Below are 21,925 nucleotides of genomic sequence, written 5' to 3' on the forward strand. Positions count from 1 at the left end.
TATTGCTGATTATGAGATTAACTTATTTGATGCCAAAATTTGATGCATGTCTTAGTATAGACTAAACTCAAAACATATTGTATTTATGGGTGACATGAGAAGTATGTGGCTTATTTAATAGTCTTAGAGTATGTAGCTGATTTTGTCTCACAAAATTGGCTTGGAAGGGATTCATTTTGGACTTGGATGATGGGCATATCAACAGTATTAAGACACACTGTTGTGTGTGTATGTGTGCATACAATTTTCTAGAACACAACACAACTGTTTACTTAATTTGCACAGTGGCCCTAATGCCTCCTGTTGGAAGGTGCCTATACTTGCTGCATCTTTCCCAGGTTCTGCCTGATTCCATTATCAGAAGTTGCCCATCTAAAGTGAGAACCACGTAGCTTAACAGACTGTTGGGTGTGCTCATGTACAAGTAAGTTAATTTCTTGGCAAAATGGACCTAATGAAGTTTGCTAAATGCTCTGTGTTAATCTAAGGGAATGACTCTAAGTTAGACATGTCACCGAGAAGCTCTTTGCATCACGCTTTGTGTGTAGAGCACCCTTAGCCCTTTAAGGAGACCTTTAAGACTGTCTACTTATGTAAGTGACATCTTTTAATCTTCATGCTAGTTTCTATCAGTTGAAATGCTTTCCAGAGAACAAGCACATGCCTTAGGTGAGTTTTGAGAGTCTTCACTTGTGCCTGTTCCAGTAGATACCTATGCTTTGGCATTCCCACTAAATTACTTAGACTCCTTGAATTAAAACATACTTGATTCTTGTTTCCTTCAGCCAAAGGCTCCTGCTTGCAGAGGTGCCTCGGGAGAGAGGCTTGCTAGAGGCTTCAGCTCAGACAAAAGGGGCTGGAATGCTGCTTTTTTTCAATTAAGATGCTTCAGCAAAACGGTCATGATTTTTCCATTTGATATTATATAGATGAGTCATTTTTAATCATTTTGCACTCTGCTATTGATGCAGCATCCTGAGACTTATTGCAGTAAAGTAATAGTAAAATTTCATAGACTGTCTTCAGAATATTGATTTTTGCCTAATGAGAGAGGGGAAAAAAATCGAGACAGTTTCAGGCTGTGCCTTTGTTTTCCATGATTTTTGCTTATAATGAGGATGGACTTGATTTATTCCTTGCTTCAGAGTGGCAGTGCTTTAATTATTTTAGATTTTATTTTTATAACTTTCTAAGAAAGCATATTAATGAACCACCATCTCCAGTTGTATCTAGAGATCTTTAAGGATGAACTTAATTTGTGCATTAATTCTTTGTACTATCACTAATTATTTCCCACTCATTCCTTCCCTTCCCTTGCTTGCCAGCTTTCAGTTTGGCCACAGCCAGTGTATTATTCTTGGTAACTGCTACCAAAACTAATATATATTAGCCACACTCTCTTGCAAGGCTCCTGGAAACATTCCAGCCCTCTTCTCTGCTCTTTGGGGTTTGAAAGCACAGTTTTGCACATAATGGAGTAGTTTTACTCTGTTCACAGTCATCAAGATTAAAGGATTCATCTAATGATGTGAACAGATAATTTTAGCTCTCTGGACATAAAAGTGAAACCCCAGAAATGGGATAGAATTTTAAGTAGCATTTTTATTTGTTTTGAACTTCTTTGTTATTGCCTGCCTTTCTTTAAATGAGCCATGTTAAGTCTGCTGGGCCGTATACATGTTGGGTGGGCAATGAGGTATAGCTGTCTGATTCTGTTATAGGTTTTAAGTTATAAAAGAGCCTAATGGAATCTTTTATGTAGTTAAAATAACTGCCATTGTAAGCATTTATGGAGTTTTAGTGAAAGTATTATTTACACCTTGTAGGACATTACAACTAAAAATAATTTTAATTTAGAAGTGTTTTTATTAGTCTTACCAAAGCTGTGTTAGGAAAACTCAAAATAGAACCATGTTGTTTGTGGTTAGTAATCTAAGGCCTGAAAAATATGCACTGAAGACCGTGGAAGTGAAGCAGTGTGTGTGTGTCTCTTTGACACCATGATATTTTTGTCTAAGCCATGGCTTTCATAGCTTTTTAATAGGCCTGTAATTGCAGGGATGAAAGTGATATTTTTCTATGCCAGTGAGATGGGTCAACAGAGAGGTACATGCCTCCCAAGCCTAGCTGCCTGAGTTTGGTTCCTAGAACCCATATAAAGGGGAAAGGGGAAAACAAACTCTGCAACGCTGTCCTCTGACCTCCACATGTACTCCATGACATATATGCACATGGTTGTACACATATCATGCACTCAATTTTCAAGTTAGATTTTCTGTCTAATTAGATTGTTTTTACTTTAATATAGTAGATACGAAAAATCTACTAGGATTCAAGATCAAGGTATTGTGTTAAGCTCTTCATGAGATAAATGAGAGAGAAATAGACTAACCTACTCTTCTGAACTTCTAGGAGTTTGAGTTTAATACGGTGGAGATCGTAAGACACCATTAGATGTGCACAGGCATGCAAAATGCTATAGAATTTCAAAGCAAGAAAAGACACATTCATGGTGTGGTGTGAGGATGCAACAAAAGTTAAAAGCAAACAGTAAGTGGCATGAATGTGATCATGATGTGACCAGTCCAAGTTTAGCAGGAATACAGTTAGGAATGGGAGCCTGTGTACATTTGCTTGAGTGTATAAAGGGTGGAAGAAAAATCAGGATGGTGAGTGGTAGATTGAAGGGTGGTAGAGTGAAAGCCTGAAGGGCCAGGTGAAGAAAGAATGATGGTTCTGTTCATTAAATGTCTAGAAGCCAAGAAGTATTTCAAACTACAAAAACTGATAGGACACAAGAAAGCCACAGCTCCAACTAGTGGAGGTGCATAGACATAGCTGATTGGCAGTAGGGCTTTGGAAAGATTTTCAAGTTGCTGAGGTCACTCCTCAGGCGGGGGTGGGGGGTGGGAGGGCGGCGGGGGGGGGGGAAGCAGGAGAACTTTGAGTAGATGACTTTGTGGCTGATCAAAGAATCCTGTAAGATGGAGAGGAGTCAGTTGTTACAGGAAGGAAAGGACCAAGAAGGCATCAAACAAGTGGGAGGAGGGCGGGCTGTCCTTTGAGCTGTTCCCCTCTTGCCACGTGGCTCAGGAAACTATTTCTCCCCTAGGCCAAAATGTCTTGATACGTTATTTACAATTTGGGCTGGAAATCTTGGAACTTGTTGCAACTGTCCAAATAGCTAGCCTGACCTAATGACCTATTTTCTTTCATTTCTACCACGGAAATGTAAGACATTCACGAAGTCCAGACAACAGAATACTGAGCTCCTGTGCTATTCCTGTTGATCTGCCTTTGGTCACTGCCTTTTCTTTTTCCTGACGTTTATAGCAGGCTACAGCCTTAGAAATTGATTTATTTTAATGTTTGTTGAGTTACAAGGTTTGTCACTGTCCTAAATCTCCAAACAGTCCCTGATCTCACTCCTACTCACAGATGAAGCCTTTCTTTTCAAATTTCACCTCAGGTGTCAAGTTAGTTAGACTTTGTTTTGCTAATGCATGGCCATATTTTTTTCTATAATAGAAGTGCAGTGAATTCTATAATTGAATTGTCAAAGAGTGTCTCAATGAACCAAGTATTGGAAGGCAGTTTATCTTTGAAGGGCTTGGCAAATCTTCAATGGGTAAAATCTAGAATAAACTTGGTGGATTAAATAGTCAAGTGGTGTATAATAGACAGGGATAGAAACAGATTTGGATGGACTTCCTTTGAGTTTAACTTAGCTTGGCAGGAAGCGTTTTAGTCAGAGATAAGGTAAGCGGCATCACTGGGAGTGGACAGACTGCTGACAGTTGTATGGCTCCCGAGTGATGTGTTCACCTTGCTAAGATAAGCAGTGCTGAGGAATGTGATCCCAAACTAGGGGATACTTTCAGTGTAGCTGCTCTGCACTCTTACAGCTATTGAGGTTGGCCTGCTGTGCCTTATATTCTTGTATGTGGTGCTCTACATACCACGCACTTACTCACTTTTCCAGTTCTGTAAGCTGGAAGTCTGGGATCAGTGCTCTGGCAGATCCAGAGGAACCACTCCCCGGCTTGGAGACGGCTACTTTCATGCTTTGTTTCACCATGGCTGAGCAAAAGAGCAAGAGCATAAGTGTACAGAAGAGCAGGCAAGCAAGGTCTCGGGTTTCTGTAAGGATATATGGGCCATTGTGAGGAATCTCTCTTGTGAACTAATTACCTTCCAAGAGCTCATCTTTTAGTCAAGGAGGGAATAATCTTTCAGGACATTACTTGAGGTGATATAAGTGTGTATTCCATACCACAGTGTCAGAAGTCAAGGCAAAGTTAAGGAGCTGGTCTGGACAGAGAACAGAGACATGTGAGCTTAAATCAGATCCCAGCCATCACTGGAGTAACTAGAGAAATCTAAACAGAGTTTGATGGTAATATAAGATTTAATGATAACTTCTCTTGGTTTTGTTTACTGCTATGTAAGGAAAATTTCTGTTGTGGAGAATGTAAACTGAAACACTAATGGGTTCATGGGCTATTATGAAAGTGTTCTTTATTGCCAGAGAATTATTAACAACTGTCAAATCTGGGTAATGTACACAGAACTATGCGTACTAATACTATAAATGTTACATATATGAAATTATCTTACAGAAAGTGCCCAGATGACAGCTATTTAGAATATTCATTAGAAGGTTAGCAGTGATTTCATCACTTTTCTGTTTTCTATTTATAAGCAGAGTAACTGACTAAGGTAACAAACACCAATGGCTCCTGGAGCTAGTAAGTTCCACTTTGCAAGTTCATGGTTTCTCATGATTAGCCTGAAGAATAATTAGATTAAGAAAAACAACAGTATCATTTCTGGAATGCATTTAACACAAGGCAAATTACTACTGAGTTACCCACTGTATGGATACAGTCAACTCTCTGGAGCAGTGTATCTGAAAGACATGGAATCTTCATTGCTCATGCTTACAAAAAAACACTCTGTTAAAAGATGAGAATTTAAGAACACAAGGGACATATTAATTTTTTGTGGAAAATTTTGCTCTGATTTCAAGATTAGAGCATAAAACTACCAAACGTACATTGTTGGGATCATAATACACAAGTGTTAACCTGATTGAGTGCATATTAAGAATTATGCCACTTACTGCCATGGAAGCTGAAGAAATGATTCTGGAAAATCTTTTCCTAGAGAGGAGAGTTAGAAACAGAGTATTAAATGGGCTAATGAGAGATGCTTCACATGCATTCAGAAAGTATTAGAATGCTGAACTGCCACAGGTAAATATACAAAGTAGGCAAGATTAACGGGAAATGCGTTGTGGTGATAGTGGGTGGGAAGCCAGAAAGAGGAAGGCGTTTTGTTGTGAACATCCTGTGGCAATATAGATGATCCTGAGTTATGTGGTGGGGTTGAACTGGAGACACTGGAAGTAGTGAGGAGCTAATAAAACAGAAGAGATGCTGATAGGAATCAGATGAAACCATCACCCAAACAATGGAAGTATTGGTGCAAACGTGGCCAAAGAGGAGCCAGGCATGGAGGTGCATATCCGTGATTCCAGTACTGTGACTAGGAGTCAGAAGGGTCAGAAACTCAAGGTTGGTCTCTCTACACAGTGAGACGAGGTCATTTTGGGGCCACATGAGACCCTGCTTCAAGTGGAGAAAAAAAAAGAAAAAGAAAGAAAACAGAGAGCCAAGAAAAATTACTTTTGTTGTTGTTTCTGGGCGAGCACAGCACTATGTGCAGTAAGTAAGTGCTATGCTAAGTACTTTACACGGAGGAAACGGAGGCAGGAATGCCGAGGGATCTGAGGAAACGACCTTCAAACAAGCCGCCTGACTCTTCTACCACCACAGAGAGATGCAGGGTTCCCACTCAATCCGATCCTCAGCTCCCGTTGTTGCCCGTGTAAAAGCATGTCTATCTGGAGTTATTCTCTAGGCTGATATAATTTACAGTATGATCTTCAGAGCGTGACCTTATTACACCAACCCAAAAGAAACTACTAACATAATTAAAACATGAGCAAGATAACAGAGTTTTTTTGAAACCATAAAACTGAAATTAAAGTTGTTACCGATCAATTAATGAGGTGATAATTAAACAGAAACTAGGCAATCAAACTGGTGGTAGTATGTAGATCAGTGCCTAAAATTTCCTTTTCAATTCACATCATTTGATGTATATTTAATTACATTTACAACAATGCATATTTAATATAACCTTTGTGACAGGTTGATGGAGCTTTACTCTCATATTTAATTCCTCTTGATGGTTTTTGTCACATATATAATTTTTTTGGGAAAGAGAAACCAGACTGTTTGCAAGGTGCTAGTGTAAAGGGCAAATACCAAAAATACTTGTCCTTTTGTTTTGTAAGATAGGCATCTCACTCCTCTATAGAAAGCCACCCAGGATTTTAGAGCATTTTAGAGAGCTGTCTTAGTAAGTGGAAGAGCAGAATTGAAAAAAGCCTACTGTGCATTGGTGAGATGGCCTAAGATAGGCAAAAGTGCTTGCCGCACAGACCTGACGTTGTGCATTTGATTCCTGGAATCCATGTAAAAAGTTGTGTTCAGTGGCATGCATCACAATCCCAGCACTCCACTGACAAATTGGGAGATGGAGACAAGGGAGTCTCACAGAAGCTTTCAGATTAGCTAGCCTGGAGTTCTCAGCACAGCAGCAAAAACAAGAGACCTGTCTCCATGAGACAGAGGCCAGAACTGACTCCCAGACAGTTGTCCTCTTATCCTCTTGTCCAGTTGTCCTCTTGTGAATAAAAGCACACACACATACGTCAGTCAATAAATATGATCAAAGAATTAAAAAAAATGTTTCTGTTATCTTAAAGACATAGAACATGCTTTAATTAATATTGAAAGTTTAAGAACCGTTTTAGTTCTGGAACAAAACTGTCATATTCCATTTAAATAAATGTTGGGGTAAGCAGATAACAAAATTATTAAACCTGTTAAATCATAGGCATATTATATTTTTACTGGCAGAATCTGAAAGAATGCTTATGTTCTATATAATCCAGTAAAGTGTAGTAATGCTAGATGGGACCAATAGCCAAACTAACTAATCACATGGCACACAGATGCTTTTGTGAATGAAGAGGCTAGATATGCCAGCCCATTGATGTACAACTAAACAACAAAAGGATTTGTCATCAGTAGTTAAAACATAAGACTGAAAACAACTAGTTAACATTTCTCTCCATAGAACAAGCCTTCTTTTGGAATAATAATAATAATAAAAAAGAGCATTTATAATATAGCAGTTCTGTGTCCTAACCTTTAAAGATTTTAGTCTTAACTTATATGGATATATGCACATTTTGTGTACGTATGTGTGCACACACACACATGTCATATGGGTACTCAATAGAAGCCAGAAGAAGGCTTCTGGAGTTACTGGCTCTAGTGAGCCACCCCATGCGGGTACTAAGAACAGAACTTGGGTCTCTGTAAGAAAAACAAACAGTGGCCCACTGAACCATCTCTCCAGGTCCTGTCTCTGGCTTTACATACCATTCGTTGTCTTTGCTTTTAATATGTTTATATGAATTCTCACAGGACTATCTAGAGTTAATTGCTTCTGTGAGTTAATTTATATGATTCTTTAGTTTCCTTATCTGTGAAAAAGGAGATATGTTGGGTATAGTATTTTGATGGTTCTTTCCAGCCTGAGAATCAAATCTGCAAACAATTATCTCTTTTATTCATTTTCTGTGCAGTGTGATGATTTATAAAGTTCTTGTGCCAGGTGTCACACACGTGGAATCCCAGCACCTAAGGACCTAAGGTAGAAGGATCAAGACTTCTGGCCCAGCCTGGGCTGTGTAGAAAAACCTTGTCAAAGAATAAACAATAAAACAAACAAACATCAAAACAAACAAACAAACAAAAAAAACAGCAGAAAAAGCAAAGTATCCACCATGACAGTCTATTAAAGGGGCAGGAACTAGTCACGCTTTTCTGTGAAGCAGTAGAGCTGGTCAGCCCGTGCATCTTGTCCCTCAGTTTGTCGGTAGGAACAGAAGCAAGAGGAGCAATCGATGGAACACCTGCAGTTTCAGCTCAGATTTACCTCTGCGTAATATTAATTTCCTTAACATAGAATAACATGAAATTTAGAAAAGTGGGGTTTACATGTGACAAATAAAGCTGCAGGGTAAACCAGAAGCATTTCTTACAGTCCACACCTTCCCGAAGTTTTATTATTTGTGGGGTGGGGCTGGGAAATTCTTTGTTTTTGAGTTTTACATTCCTAGTGCTGAGTACACTTTTTAAAGGCTTAGCAGGTGCAGCTGCATCAGGAGCAACAGTGTTTTCACTGTGTCAGGTGACAATCCTGAGGAAGCACTTTGTATTGTTGCTTTCTAGTGATAATGTAAGTATTCTCATCAAATGCCATATAAATTTAGAGTGTGTGTTTTTCCCTTCATGATGACGTGGATGGGAAAACTGAATGTTCCAAATGGCTCACAGGAAATGTTTCACACCAGCGTTGCCTGTGCCACAGTGCAGCTGGCTGTTTTCAGTGGAATGCGGACTTATAGGGAGGTGACTAAATGTGGAAAAATACCTTCTGGAAATGAAAAGAAATCATGCTTTTGGGTTGTTTTTGAAATGTCTTAAATATCCTTATTTTGAATAACTTTCAACTAAACCTCTCTATCATCATGCTGGGAGAAAGTTTTCAGAAAATAAAGCACAAGAGATGCATTTTACAGCCCCATCCACCATAGCCAAGCTCTGATTGATCCAAATTTATAATGCCCTTGACTTCAAATTAGCATGTCATCTTTAGATGCTTGCAGAACAGTAAGACACCTGATGTCCTTATACACTCAGTTGCATATTGTCAGGTGTTTAATCAGTGTGTGCACCCTACTCCCTTTGTTCATTCTCATGTTGGCATTACTGTGTCCCCTTTGTCTCAGGTTTGGAAATGACCATTTCATGTTTATACAAAAATTCTATGACTTTGCTGAGAACCTGTTGGAGACACCAGAGAGGTATAGGGAAGAGGTGAGGCAGAGATCCAGATTTGGGTGGTGGCGGCAGCAAGCTGATGGGAGAGAGTTTGGCTAAGTGTGGGAGATCCTCTCCAGCTCTCCATTCCTAAAGCTTTTTCTTTTGCTCTGTAATCATTCCACCTTGTCTCCATCCTTTTCTCTGTAATCGTTCCACCTTGTCTCCATCCTTTTCTCTGTAATCACTCCACCTTGTCTCCATCCTTCTTGGTTAGCCTCTGGAACTTCTGCTAATAACCCCCTGATTCTTGTATATTGCCTTTTTCCAGCATATTTCAGAACCTTTTTGCCTGTACTAAAACCATGTGGTAGTTTCCCCTTTCATAGTGTGCACCCCAGAAATGAATCTTACTATCTTTGTAAATCCTTTCTTAGAACCTCTTCAGTCTGCCTCACTGCTTCCTCTTCCTCTGGGTGACCTTCAAATTCCCTCTGTATACCCTTTCCTTGTAATAGAAGGCTAGTGACCATTGTGGGCTCTGGCCTTCTGCCTCCATGTGACTGTCAATATTTGCATCTTTCTTTCTATCTACAGATAACCAGCTTGGTGTCCTGGTTTGTGATCATCATCATTTGATTATAGATACTCAAGAGGCCGTATCCCATTCTAAGGGCAGAGTCACTCCTTATTTGTGTCCTTTGTCTCGTGTTGGCTGCCCAAGTATCCATGTAATTATCTCTTTGGGCATAGAATTCTGTTAAAATCATAAGCCTACAAATTCAACATTTTATTTATTTTGAAAAATTACTCTTGCTGGGCATAGTGGCACATGCCTTGGAAGGCAGCTCTTGGAAGGCAGAAGCAGGCAGATCTCTAAATAGTGAACTACATAGTGAACTCTAATCAACCACACAGTGAGATACTATCTCAAAAACCAACAAGAAACAACAAAAAAAGAAAAGTTACTTTTTGTTTCTTTGGCTTTATATTTTTCTTTTTTGCTTTATAGGCCTTTTGAAGAAGATACATGTAGCTGAACATGCTACATTTTTGTACATGCTTTGTATTGCCCTTCTTCCTTCTCCTTGTCTATTTTCTTCATTATTGCTTTTATACTAGCGGCTCTATGTCTTGGTGTTTCTTTTTAGTTACATTCTATTTTTGGTTGCTTCTTCATGTAGCTTTTATCTCTATAGTGTAATTTTTCTCTTCTTTTTTTTTTTTTTTTTAGTTCTACCAGCTTGCTTTTCATTTTCTTCTGTTGTTTTTTAATTTTTTTTTTTGAACTTTTTTTTTCTTCTTTGAGCTGTTTTTTTGTTTTTTTTTTTTTTTTTTTTTAAGAGGGTCATGTTTCCTATGGTTGCTTTGAGTCTTTGGAGAAGTCTTCCTGTGTTTCTTTGAGTAGTTGTTCTTGTATTTTATGCTCCCAATTTATTTACCTTTTTCTCTTTTAAAAATTTCCTTAGTTATATCTCAAGGTGCAGTATTGGCTGTTTTCTGATTACTGTCCTTTTTGTAATTGGGAAGGCTGGCTAGAAACAAAGGCTGCACTTTTCCACAAGCTATTCACCTATGCTTTCTACATCGGACCTTGGTTTCCTTTGTGGCAGGCTCTCTTCATATTGGTTGTTGTTACTGAAGTGATAAAAATGGTGGTCAGTTCAGTAAGGTTCTCAGTGTGGTAATGAGGAAATGTCCTGCCATATTTCATCTGTTTGGTGATTCTGGAGTACTGGTGTGAACAGTATATAAGACATAATACCTGGAGTTCTGCACACTCTGCCCTGACTGCCCACTGAAGCAAACTGTGGTACTTTTGTTCCCCGCTGGCTTTTTAACACAACTAAGTTTCACCCATATGATGACAGCATCAATAAAATCATTGTATTTGTTGTTCACTATGTGCGTCTTGGAGAAATTTGATTATTGATAGGAATCTAGAAAAGCATGTGGTAGGCTCTGGCATATTCCCTTATTTAAGATTTGCAAATATACTTCATTTATTACTGATGGTGTGATATCTTCCTTGATTTAGAGGTAGCAAAATCACAAATTTTTGTCGATTTATTTTCTAGTGTATAAGGTAATGTCCCTTTGTTTCTCAGTCATGTGAGTCTTTCTCATAAGGCCTCCCTACTGTTAGTAGAGAGGAAAGAAGACAAACTTCTGTGTAAACTGGATTATGACTTTCTTCTGTACAAAGACACTGGTGTTACAGGTTTCTTTCTCTGCCCCTAGACCCCATCAAAGTAGACCATAGATGCATGTGTCAGGGGCATTGGAACAGTGGTCAGAGCCATATTAAGATAATGATGGTGGGGTAGAGAGCCTTTCATGTCTATGCAGCTTGGCTTTGGACCATTAGCTGATGAGTAACAATTTCTGGTCTCATTTGGGCTTTTCTGATTCTATGACTGCATTGAAAAGACTTCTACTGTCCATAGTGCCTGCTGTGCACCTGTAGCCATGGAGTCTACTGTGCTATGTAGTCCTCAGCCTAACTTAGACCTGGCTTATCATCTACTAAGACATGCTAAAAGTTCTAGAGTCCTGTTATGATTCACTGGAGTCACATTTTTAGTCATCAGTGTCATGAAGCCTTCAACTTTCTTTGGCTGTGTCCTCAGATTGGATCCTTTTAGGGTAGCCAATACTTGACAGAAATGTTTTAACAAAGTCTTGGTTCACTGTTGTATCCTTATCTGTCCCCAAGAATTTAACAGAAAGGCAGTAGGACTCTGTCATCTAATTTTACAGAGTGAGTGTGCAGTTTGGAGAGTTGACAGTAGGGATTGCTGCTAGCAATTGCTAGCAATTGCTGCTAGCAATCCCTACACATATTGGTTCTGCCTTAGGTTTACTTTGTAACTTATACGAGTGTGTATAGACCTAAAATTATAATGCTATTTCCAGCCCGTCTCTTATACCAAAGAGTTAGGAAGCAACCTTTGGTGAGTGTTTTCAATTAACCTTGATTTCTTCTTCCTTTTAACTACTTTAATGTTGTTTACTTAGAAATTAAAATTTTCCCTCTAATTGTATCTCTGATTTGAATAATTATAGCTTTTTTGTTTTTGATGATGATTTGGTAAAAATTATTTATTATTGGTGACTGTATGCTAGAACTTTTCAAAGTTTGAATAGATTGGCTATTCAATAACAGGGAAGAGTATTGCCTAATTAAAGTGTGTGTTTAATTAAGATAACAATGCTTAGTCCATCATTAAAATTAGCACTGAGAAAGTTCTTCCTTGGTCCTTGGAGAGGACATTATATGCAAGCCCTGTTGTGTGGGTTGCAAAGTGTCACTGGAATTTATATGCATTACTTGTCTAATTGCAGTAAATGTAGCATGTCCAGCTAGGTTTCGAGTTAGAAGGCTGTTTGTTCCTTTCTGGAAATCACTTCAAGCCTTGGTATCCAGAGGCAGCTGTTCACAGGTCCTTCACCTCTCCCCAGAGATGGCTGGGAAGACTCTGCTGTTGGACCCTGTCTTTCATGGCTGCAGCAGTAAACATGACAGGTTGTTTGGAAGCCATCTGTTGAAATGGCTGCTGCTTTGCATGCAGCAGTGAACTTGAGATCAGTTTTCTGTCTGTCTTCATGGTAACAGTCTTATTTTATGTCACAACAGGTGGAAGTTGATGGCTCGAAACTAAATGTGACCAGTACGTGGAACCTGGCATCACCCTTATTGTCTGTCAATGTTGATGGCACTCAGAGGACTGTGCAGGTAAATGTTCACATGATTTACTTAGAAGGCTTCAAGTTCAAAATACTTATCAGTCCCCGTGTGGCTAATACTGACATAATAAGGAAAAGCTGTATTTTATTATTCATTGTGCCCTTTCTATGTTGAAAAGTTTTTTCTCTTTATACTAGAGGATTTTGAGCTATGTTTTAATTTCAGAAAGTATTTTCTGTTTTTCAGAGAACCTCACAAAGCTATTGCATTATATTTTGCTGGAAATAAATAATTCCACAGACATTTAAATAATTACTAGATGAGAAGTCATGTTTGTCACTATAGGCTTTTAATTATAAAGCCTGATTTGCATGGGTTATCATCTTTTATGCAGTTGAAATTAAATAGTCTTCAGTCAGAAGAAATATAACCATACAGGTTGACTTTCTATAGCACATGACTTAGGAAGTTAGAATCGTAATTTGAGAAGCACTTACCCTACCCTAAATGGCCTTCTATGAGCAGGTGCCTTGAACTCAAGAGTTGATAGCATAGTCTCTGCAATCCTTGGTCTCCATTTAAAGTAGAAAACCTTGGCGCTAAGCCTCCATGGGCACTTCGTACTGAGGCCAGAGGGTTCTGGAAAACCAAACACTAAACAAAACCACAGGAAAATGTGGCTCTTACATATGAATAGGTGTTTCGGGAAGTATTAAAAATGAACAGCAGTTCCTGCTCTAAGCCGAGCACCAGTGGGCCACATGGCACCAGAGCTCCCAAATCTCTCCATCCAGCGCATTAAGTTCTCACTAGTGGGTGGCTACCACACCAGTTGAGTGTTTCAAATCCTCCACGGCCTCCCCCCAACCCCCAACTTCAAATTATCTCAACACCTATATTCAGCTTGAAAAAGTTATGAAGAGTTGCCGCCCCAGTTCCCTGGGCTTTAGGGCTCGAGGGGGTTATTATAGGTTGTCTTTCTAGGGAATGTAGAAATGGTCATGCTGCATGCTGCACAGTGCTCACAATGCACAGTGTTCACAATGCACAGAGCTCATGCTGCACAGGGCTCACGCTGGACAGTGCTCACACTGGACAGTGCTCACGCTATACAGTGATCACACTGCACAGTGCTCATGCTGTACAGTGCTCATGCTGTACAGTGATCACACTGCATAGTGCTTATGCTGCATGCTGCATAGTTCTCACACTGGACAGTACTCACGCTGCACAGTGTTCACGCTGTGCAGTGCTCATGCTGCACACTGCTCATTCAGCACAGTGTTCATGCTGCACGGGGCTCATGCTGGACAGTGCTCACGCTGCACAGTGCTCACACTGCCATGGGGACTGGTTGAAGCTTAATGCATATAGTAAATGTTTTAATATTTCACAATGCTTATACTCTCATCATTTGTTTTTATCAGTGAGAATCAATGAGACTCCTGAGAATATGAGAAACTATGTGACTTGCTTAAGGTCATCCTGCTAATAAGACATGGAAAGAGATTTAGACCGATATAATCTTGCCATAGGGCTTCCTCATTCAAAAGCTTGAGTCAACTTTGTAACTCTACTGTGCTCTGCTTCTTGCTCTTTTCCCTGCCAGTTGTTCACGTCACATTTTCCTGTCATTCATGCTTTAAATTAGTGCTGCTTTCAAAATACTGTGTGGGGAAGAATCATCTGGATGACTTGTTAAACTCATGCTGTGGGTGCACCTACACACTTGACTTCAGACGTCTTTAATTCATCTGTATTACTAGTGGGCTCCTAAGGATGCTCGCCTGGGAGCCACATTTCAAGGGCTGCTTCACATGAGTGTTATCAGTAGTAAGCTGAAGGGGTGAGGAGCCAAACACCCATAGCCTTCTTACTTAGTATCATGGACTCTGCTCTGGCTTCAGGCCAATAGGTTTGACGGGAGTTTCCAGTAGGGAAGTGATGTCATTGGTAAACTTCATGGGCACAGTATTACTCCCTGTTTCCTTTAAAACCCATGTGTATTTACTATGTACAGTCACTTGCCTAAGGGATGCCATGGGCAATCGCCATCCTCTAGTTGATCAAAAGGGACTGTGCACAGTCGCATGGCTACAGAATGTCATAGGTGGCCATCAGCCTCAGTTGATCTGAAAGTCTACTTTGATTTAAGTTGGAACCTGCTGTTTTGTCAAGTTCCTGGCACATGTGAAAGCTGACTGGCTCTATGGGCAGAGGGCAGGCCAGCACAGGGACATGGATTCTTCTTGGGGTCCAGAATTTCTGAAGTAAGTCTGCCTTAGCTATACCTTGATCCTGAGATTTCCTTTCTCTCAAACCTTCCCTTCAGTAACTATGGTCCCGAGGCAGCCTTCTTGTGTGATTTATGGGGTCTAGTTTTGACACCTCCAAAATTAATAGAATCCACACTATAGACAGCAAGTCAGATAGAGCTCTGCAGATATAGGCCGCCATGGTTCCCAAGACAGCAAGGCAACAAAGAGGACCCAAGGATACTTCTCATGGGAGCAACTGTCTGCCACTAATTGCTCTGGGGAGCACCCAGTCTGTTTCAGGCCAGAAGGACCACCTGCTGATGGGCTTACATGGGGAGAACAGCAAATGGTCTGCCTCAGATGTCCCTCTTTTTTTCAGAGGCTTGTGCACACCATGGCCTCCCTCTTACAATCTGACACTCACTACTCATTGCTTAGAGACATCTGCTTTGCAAAGTGTGACCTCTGCCATATGCACCTTGCCGCTGCCATAGCCTTTTCTTTTCTGACTTGAGGATGATATGCTCAGAAAGAACCTTAGTCACTGTTGATAAGCACCAGTGCAGAGATAGTGAGCAGTCTGTCTGAGGGGAGTGATTAAAAGAACTGGGAATGCAAACATTGAAAACTATTGAGCAAGAATAAAGCTTCTCCCTCACTGACTGTTTCAAAGAATTTTTTCTTATTCATCTGACAAGTCTGTTTTCCTCAAATACCCTCATGACAGTGTTTGCAAGTTATTTGCTTTCTCATGCTATGCATTTGCTAGTGTCTTCCCTAGATTTAGGTCTGTTGGTTTGATGTTTACTAAAAAAGAGTTCATGGAAGTCCTGTCATTCTCATGTATTTTGTGGAAAGATGCACTTAGAAATCTATACTACCCAAAAAATGGTGTTGTTTTTAACAGAAATATGTATTATGTCACTATAGTTTATTTTAAAGATTTATTTCATATTGTATTAGTATTTGCCTTTCCCTGTGTGCACCAGGTTCATATCTGATGCACACAGAGGCCAGAAGGAGCCTAATATTTCCCTGAAACTAGAGTTACTATTGTGAGCTGCCATGTAGGTGCTGGGAACTAAAACTGGTCCTCTGCAAGAATAGCAACTATTCTTCGCCATTGAGCCATCTCTCCAGCCTCCACAGTTTTAAAATCACAATAAAATTTATTGAAGTAAAAGAAAATTGAAATTTTAATTCCTCAATCAGTTGGAGAAGCCCCATGTGGCTACTCTGACTGTTGGTTGAGACAGTTTTCTAGTTAAACCCTTTATAAGCCAGAGAGTGTTTCAGATTAAAATCATACAGGACTTTTTGTTTTCTTTGATTTTGGTTCTGTTTGTTTGTTTGTTTGTTTGTTTGTTTCAGTTTCCCCTCCATGTATTAACTATGGTTTTAATATGTATCATTTAAAAATTAATTGCATTAAGGGGTTGGTAAAGTGCTTGCAATGACCTGAGTCATTGAATGATGACCTGAGTTCTGTTCCCAGCAGTCATGGAAAAAGCCAGTCATGGAAGAACATGCTTGTTATCCTAGCACTGGGGAGTCAGAGTGGGGAGGATTCCTGCACTTGATGGTCAGCCAGCCTAGCCTAATAGACAATCTTCAAGTTAGTTAGAAGCCCTGTCTCACAAAACAAGGTAAAGGGTTTCTGAGGAATGCTACTCAAGGACCATCTCTGGTCTCCACACACAAGCAGGCACACATGAACGTGTACATGAATACACATACACATAGGTCATAGTATGACCTATGAGCATGTTAATGCCACACTGCCTCCTGCATATACAGACAAATTAATTGGAATAACAGAATTAAGGTTCATTTTAAAGCAAAAGATGGACTTCCCCTCAGGTTAATATATTTTTCCAATTTTAAGTTTAAGAAAAATCAGAGCTCTTCCTACAAGATGAAATGATTTCCTGTGTGTAGCACTTGATTGAAGTAGTAAAGAAAATGGGAGATGTGCTGTGATCTCTCTGAGTTCACTCTCGGTGTCCTTCATGTGTGCTAGAACCTCTGCAGGGTGGTGCATGCTGAATTAACAAATTTTTCATTGCCATTATCAGTGTTTTTACTATGCCTGAGTTCCCTTCCTGTGAAGTAATTCTTTTGTAACCTTGAAAGAGGCTCTTCAATTTTACTTTGACTGACTCAAGAACTTGTCCATTTCTTATAGTGTAATTTGTCTGTTACATTTGCAGTGTTTCTTGTTAGCATTTCACAGAGTAGATTTTCATTTTGTACAGTCACGTTGTCAGACATTCTCAGGCAGAGCCAGCTGACTGCTCCTGGCCTGCTTCTTTGTGTGGCGTTTCTTCTGCCCACCTGCTCACAGCAGGTTGTCTTCAGGCCCAAAAGTAGCTAACCACTTTTGAAAGTATCTGAAGATCCAGCTAAGGTCTAACCGTGCTGCATTGTGTGGCAGGGAGCTATTCACAATGTGCTTTTGAAGACTGGTTTTTCCTTCTCTTATTCTTGCTGAAATATTTTCAAGAGAAAATAAATTTATTATAAGTAATTGTAAAGAGCAGTTTGCAGCATTCCTGCATTCTGTGTTGAATAGGCCATTGATATGCAACTAAGTGGAACTAATTTTCCATGTTAAAGCAGATAAATTTGCCACAGCATCACACAAATCTCAGGCACTTACTGCAGAATATCAGATTAAATGTATTGCTTGTGAACTGATTGGAGTATTAGATAGTTTTAGATAGATAGGTGAACCAAGGTAACATAGAATGTCACCCACGCATAGAATGTGAAGGAAGGCCAGTTATGCTACAGACTGTGTATATTGACTACTGTATTATCTACAAGTATATATCTATACAGAATTAAATGAGTTTTTGAAACTTCAACTGCACCTTCCTGTTTTTAACTGAATTTTTAAAAAGGTTTTTCACTTTAGAAAGATGAAAATAAATGTTTTGTCAATATTTTGAATAAAAATACCCCTCATAAGATATGAAAACAAGCTTTAGTTTGAATCCAATTTCCTGTGTATTTGTGCTGAAGTTAATATGTGCATGTTGGTGTGTGTGTGTGTGTGTGTGTGTGTGTGTACATGCTGGGGATTGAACACTATCGCTGAGCTTTTATTCCCAGTCCCTAAAATTAATTTTTAAATTGGAAACGTAAATGATGGGGTTCACCGTTTTGCTTATATTTGCAAGCACGTGCACATGCACATAAAAGAATCTGCTTCATAACATGTTTTCAGTCTTAAAATAAATGTTTTCCCTGTTTTTAAGATGTTTCTCCTCACCCCCACCCCTCTTAGAAGTAATTAGCTGTTATTTTGTACTGTATGCATGTGATTACTCCAGAGTCACCAAATGTAATATGAACCCGTATATTTAGTTGTGTCAGATATATAAATATATAACAGAATAAGCAAGGGTTAGTGGTTTTTTCCTAAAGAAGTAGGAAATGAAAGAGTAATTATTAACCATCTCCTTTTCACTTTCCTGAAAACATCAATTATGGTTACACATCTTAGGAACAAGCTTCCCAGAAGAACAGAAATAACTGCTTTCACTATGTTTCAAAAAATTTAATCACAGTTTAACAGCTGGGATGTATGCATGACTATAATTTAAGGCATTAACTCCAAGGCAGGGCTACCTGTCTTTGGACAGCAGTCCCCGGAGCCGAGTGCGCCTTGGTCTTAGCAACGGATTTTATAATTTGGAGATGTTCATTAATTTAACAGAACAGGAAAATAGCTTTCTGAATCCCCCTCCTCTCCGCAGGCACACATCTTTTCCTTTACTGTTAACTAGAAAATTACATCTTAGTAGCTGAGAGAAGAAGAAAATTTTTGAAGGATATAGGCAGCAATCATGTAGATGAGGAACAAAGAGTAGCTGCATTAGAGACTACTAAGACAAAGATATTGTCAAATATCTGTAGCCTTGCAAAGATATTGTCAAATTGGAAATCAGTGAGGGGACAAAGAAATCTACCACCATGCTTACCAGCATCCTCACCTCCATCCTCACCTCCATCCTCATCTCCATCCTCATTAGCATCCTCGCTTCCACCCTCACCACCATCTTCACCTCCATACTCACCTCTATTCTCGCCTCCATCCTCACCTCCATCCTCACCTCTACACCTCCATCCTCACCTCCATCCTCACTAGCATCCTTGCCTCCATCCTCACCTCCATTCTCACCTCCATCCTCACCTCCATCCTCACCTCCATCCTCACTGCCATCCTCACCTCCATCCTCACCTCCATCCTCACCGCCATCCTCATCACCATCCTCACCTCCATCCTCACCCTATCCTCATCGCCATCCTCATCGCCATCCTCACCACCATCCTCACTGCCATCCTCACTGCCATCCTCACCTCCATGGCATGGGCCACCATTGCCCAACTATGAACTGTTATTTTTTAATATCTAAATTTATTTTTGTTTAACTGACAGATAATGATTGACTGTGTCTCAGGGCACTTTGTGCTGTCCCAGCACATGTCAATTGTGTAATGATCAGCCAGGACAGTTCAGCTTAGCCAGGTTCTCCCACAGTTGTCATTTCTTTCAGAGAGCATTCCAAGAGAACTCATGAAGCTTGTTTCCTTAGCAGAAGTGGCGAGGAAAGCCCGCACTGTAAACCCACTGCCTGCTGTAGCCAGCCTCCATTGAAGCTTTCCTGGAGATGGAGATTGGCAGTGTGGGATTGTGACTGAAATGAATTCCCACGAGTAGCTCAGGAGGCTCCGAGTGAGTACAACAGTGCAGCCATACCTGTCTAGTGCTGGTGTGGGCAACACCTGTCTCTGAATGACCTTCCCAGAGATAAAATGCCCAAACTTCAGTGTACATGAAATATTTATTAAGACTTTAGTAAAATAGGCATGGTGGCCTGTGCCTTTAATCCCAGCACTTGGGAGGCAGATCTCTGAGTTTGGGGCCAGCCTGGTCTACAGAGTGAGTTCTAGGACAGCCAGGGCTACACAGAGAAACCCTGTCTTAAAAACAAAAGACTTTAGTAAAAGATGGATCTTAACAAATGAAGATTGCCATGTGATTTCAATAAAGAACAATTTATGAACCAATTTAAACTGTCCTTTAAAATATTTCATTCTCAGTGTGACACCTGATAATATCAAACACAACCTAGGGCAGGCCTCATGCCCAGGAGTAGTGAGCCAACACAAACTAGACTTGATGCTTTTGGGGTGCCGGTGGTGTGGGGGATGGATAGAAAGAGGAAAAGGGAGGGAGAGAGAGGAAGGAATGAGAATAAGGATGAGGTTGGGTTGGTAGCGAAATGGGGAAGGATCCGAGGGAGCTGTGAAATGACAGAATGCATTGTATGAAGTCTCAACAAATTAATAATATTACTTAAATTCTATTACTGACAATAGTAAACCAGCAATAACAATTGTATTTGGTTATTATATTTTAAATTTGCCCCCAAAAGGAAGTTTTTTCCTAAAAACTTGTTTTCTCTCTTATTCTAGAAGTAGTTATATAATTTCCTCGTTGCTGCCCTTGGTCTCATGAGGCCCAAAATGTTACCTCCGTGGCTTAGTACAGAAAAGTTACTAGAGCTTGAGTTAGACCAAGATGATAGCAATAGAGACAAGTACTGGGTGTGAAGGAAATTAAAGGGTTAAGGGTGGGTAGTGAGTATTGATTTTTTGTTTTTACTTAGATGTAGGAGAGATATGGAGGGTCAGGTCTGCGGAAAGATCTGCTGATCAAGCATTCCAAGTCTGGACTCTGCATGTTCAAGAGGTGCTTTAGATGTGTAAGGGTTAGTATCACATGAGCAATTGACCATGTATCCTGGAGTGGAGCTGAAAACAGAAATTTGGAAGCCAAGAAAAGTAGAGTGGGTCTGTCGCATGCAAAGTGTAAAGGGGCTGAGTGTGGTGCACTTGCCAATAATCCCAGCACCCACAGGCTGAGGCAGGAGGATGTCTGGATTCAAGGGCAACCTGGCCTATAGAGTGAGATGTTATTTAAATAAAAAAAAAGGGGGGGAGGAAAAAATAGGCCCTTTATCTTAGACTCTGTGATTAACTTAGGACAGGCTGAAAACCTTGAATTCTTTTTTTTTAATTGGATGTTTTATTTACATTTCATATGTTGTCGCCTTACCCCATCCCCCACCCACCCAGGAACCTCCTATCCCCTCACCCCACCTCCTTCTTCTCTGCTGATGTAACCCCTACCTAACCCCCCCACCTCCCCACCCTCAAAATTCCCACCCCCTGGGGCATCCAGCATTCATGAGGACAAGGATCTCTTCCACCTATGCCCAGCAGGGCCCTCCACTCTTACATATTCAGCTGAAGCCCTGGAATTCTAAAGAAGAAATGCAGAGGGTAGAAGGCTCAGACGTTGTCTCTGCAGTATTTACTGGCTGTCTCACCAAGGAGGTTGGAATTTTCTTTGGGAGGTGGTAGAAGTGTCCTGTGTGTTGATCATGGTGTTTTTTGCAATCACATACAACCATCAGAAGACACTGAGTTTTAGGTTATATGTGGAATGTAGCCTTTGTGCATAGGTCCTACTCTTACAAAGTTAAATCTTAAAAATATTACATGAGTTTATTGTATATGCATGTGCATGTGCCAAGGTGTCAGGGACAATTCTTGGAAATCACTTTTCTGCTCTTACATCCTAGGGATCAAACACAGGTCATCAGGTAAGATGTTTTTACCCAATGAACCATCTCATGGGCCCATAAGGTTAAATTTTAAAGTAGGATTTATGTTGTGAAAGGGAAAGAAGCATGGATCTGGATTGAACCCGCAGGGCAAGAATGTGGATAAATGTGTAGATGTGAAGCCAGCAGGCAACACCAAGAAAACTCCAAGGAAATGGGAGAAACCCCAAGAGCCTGAGGTGGCCTTGAGGCCAGTCTAGAATGCTTTTGGGTATGGTATTCAACTCCTCTTTAGAGTATTGATTAATAAAGTGTAGACAAAATAGATCTAAGATGTAGGAATATACAAATTATAGATGACCTCACCACATGTTAAGA

General features: G+C 40.1%; 1 protein-coding gene across 2 annotated transcripts in view; it reads left to right on the forward strand.

Annotated features, from left to right (window-relative positions):
* The window catches only part of Pcca (propionyl-CoA carboxylase subunit alpha), a 308,071-nt gene that overhangs the window by 203,951 nt on the left and 82,195 nt on the right, over positions 1-21,925 (forward strand). For both annotated transcript variants that reach the window (XM_028771105.1, XM_028771113.1), the window contains exon 20: positions 12,601-12,699. In XM_028771105.1, coding sequence (XP_028626938.1) covers positions 12,601-12,699 — 99 coding nt within the window. The remainder of the gene's footprint in view (positions 1-12,600; positions 12,700-21,925) is intronic.

This window comes from Grammomys surdaster, unplaced genomic scaffold, assembly GCF_004785775.1.
Source record: "Grammomys surdaster isolate TR1022 unplaced genomic scaffold, NIH_TR_1.0 65, whole genome shotgun sequence".
Taxonomy (NCBI): Eukaryota; Metazoa; Chordata; class Mammalia; order Rodentia; family Muridae; genus Grammomys; species Grammomys surdaster.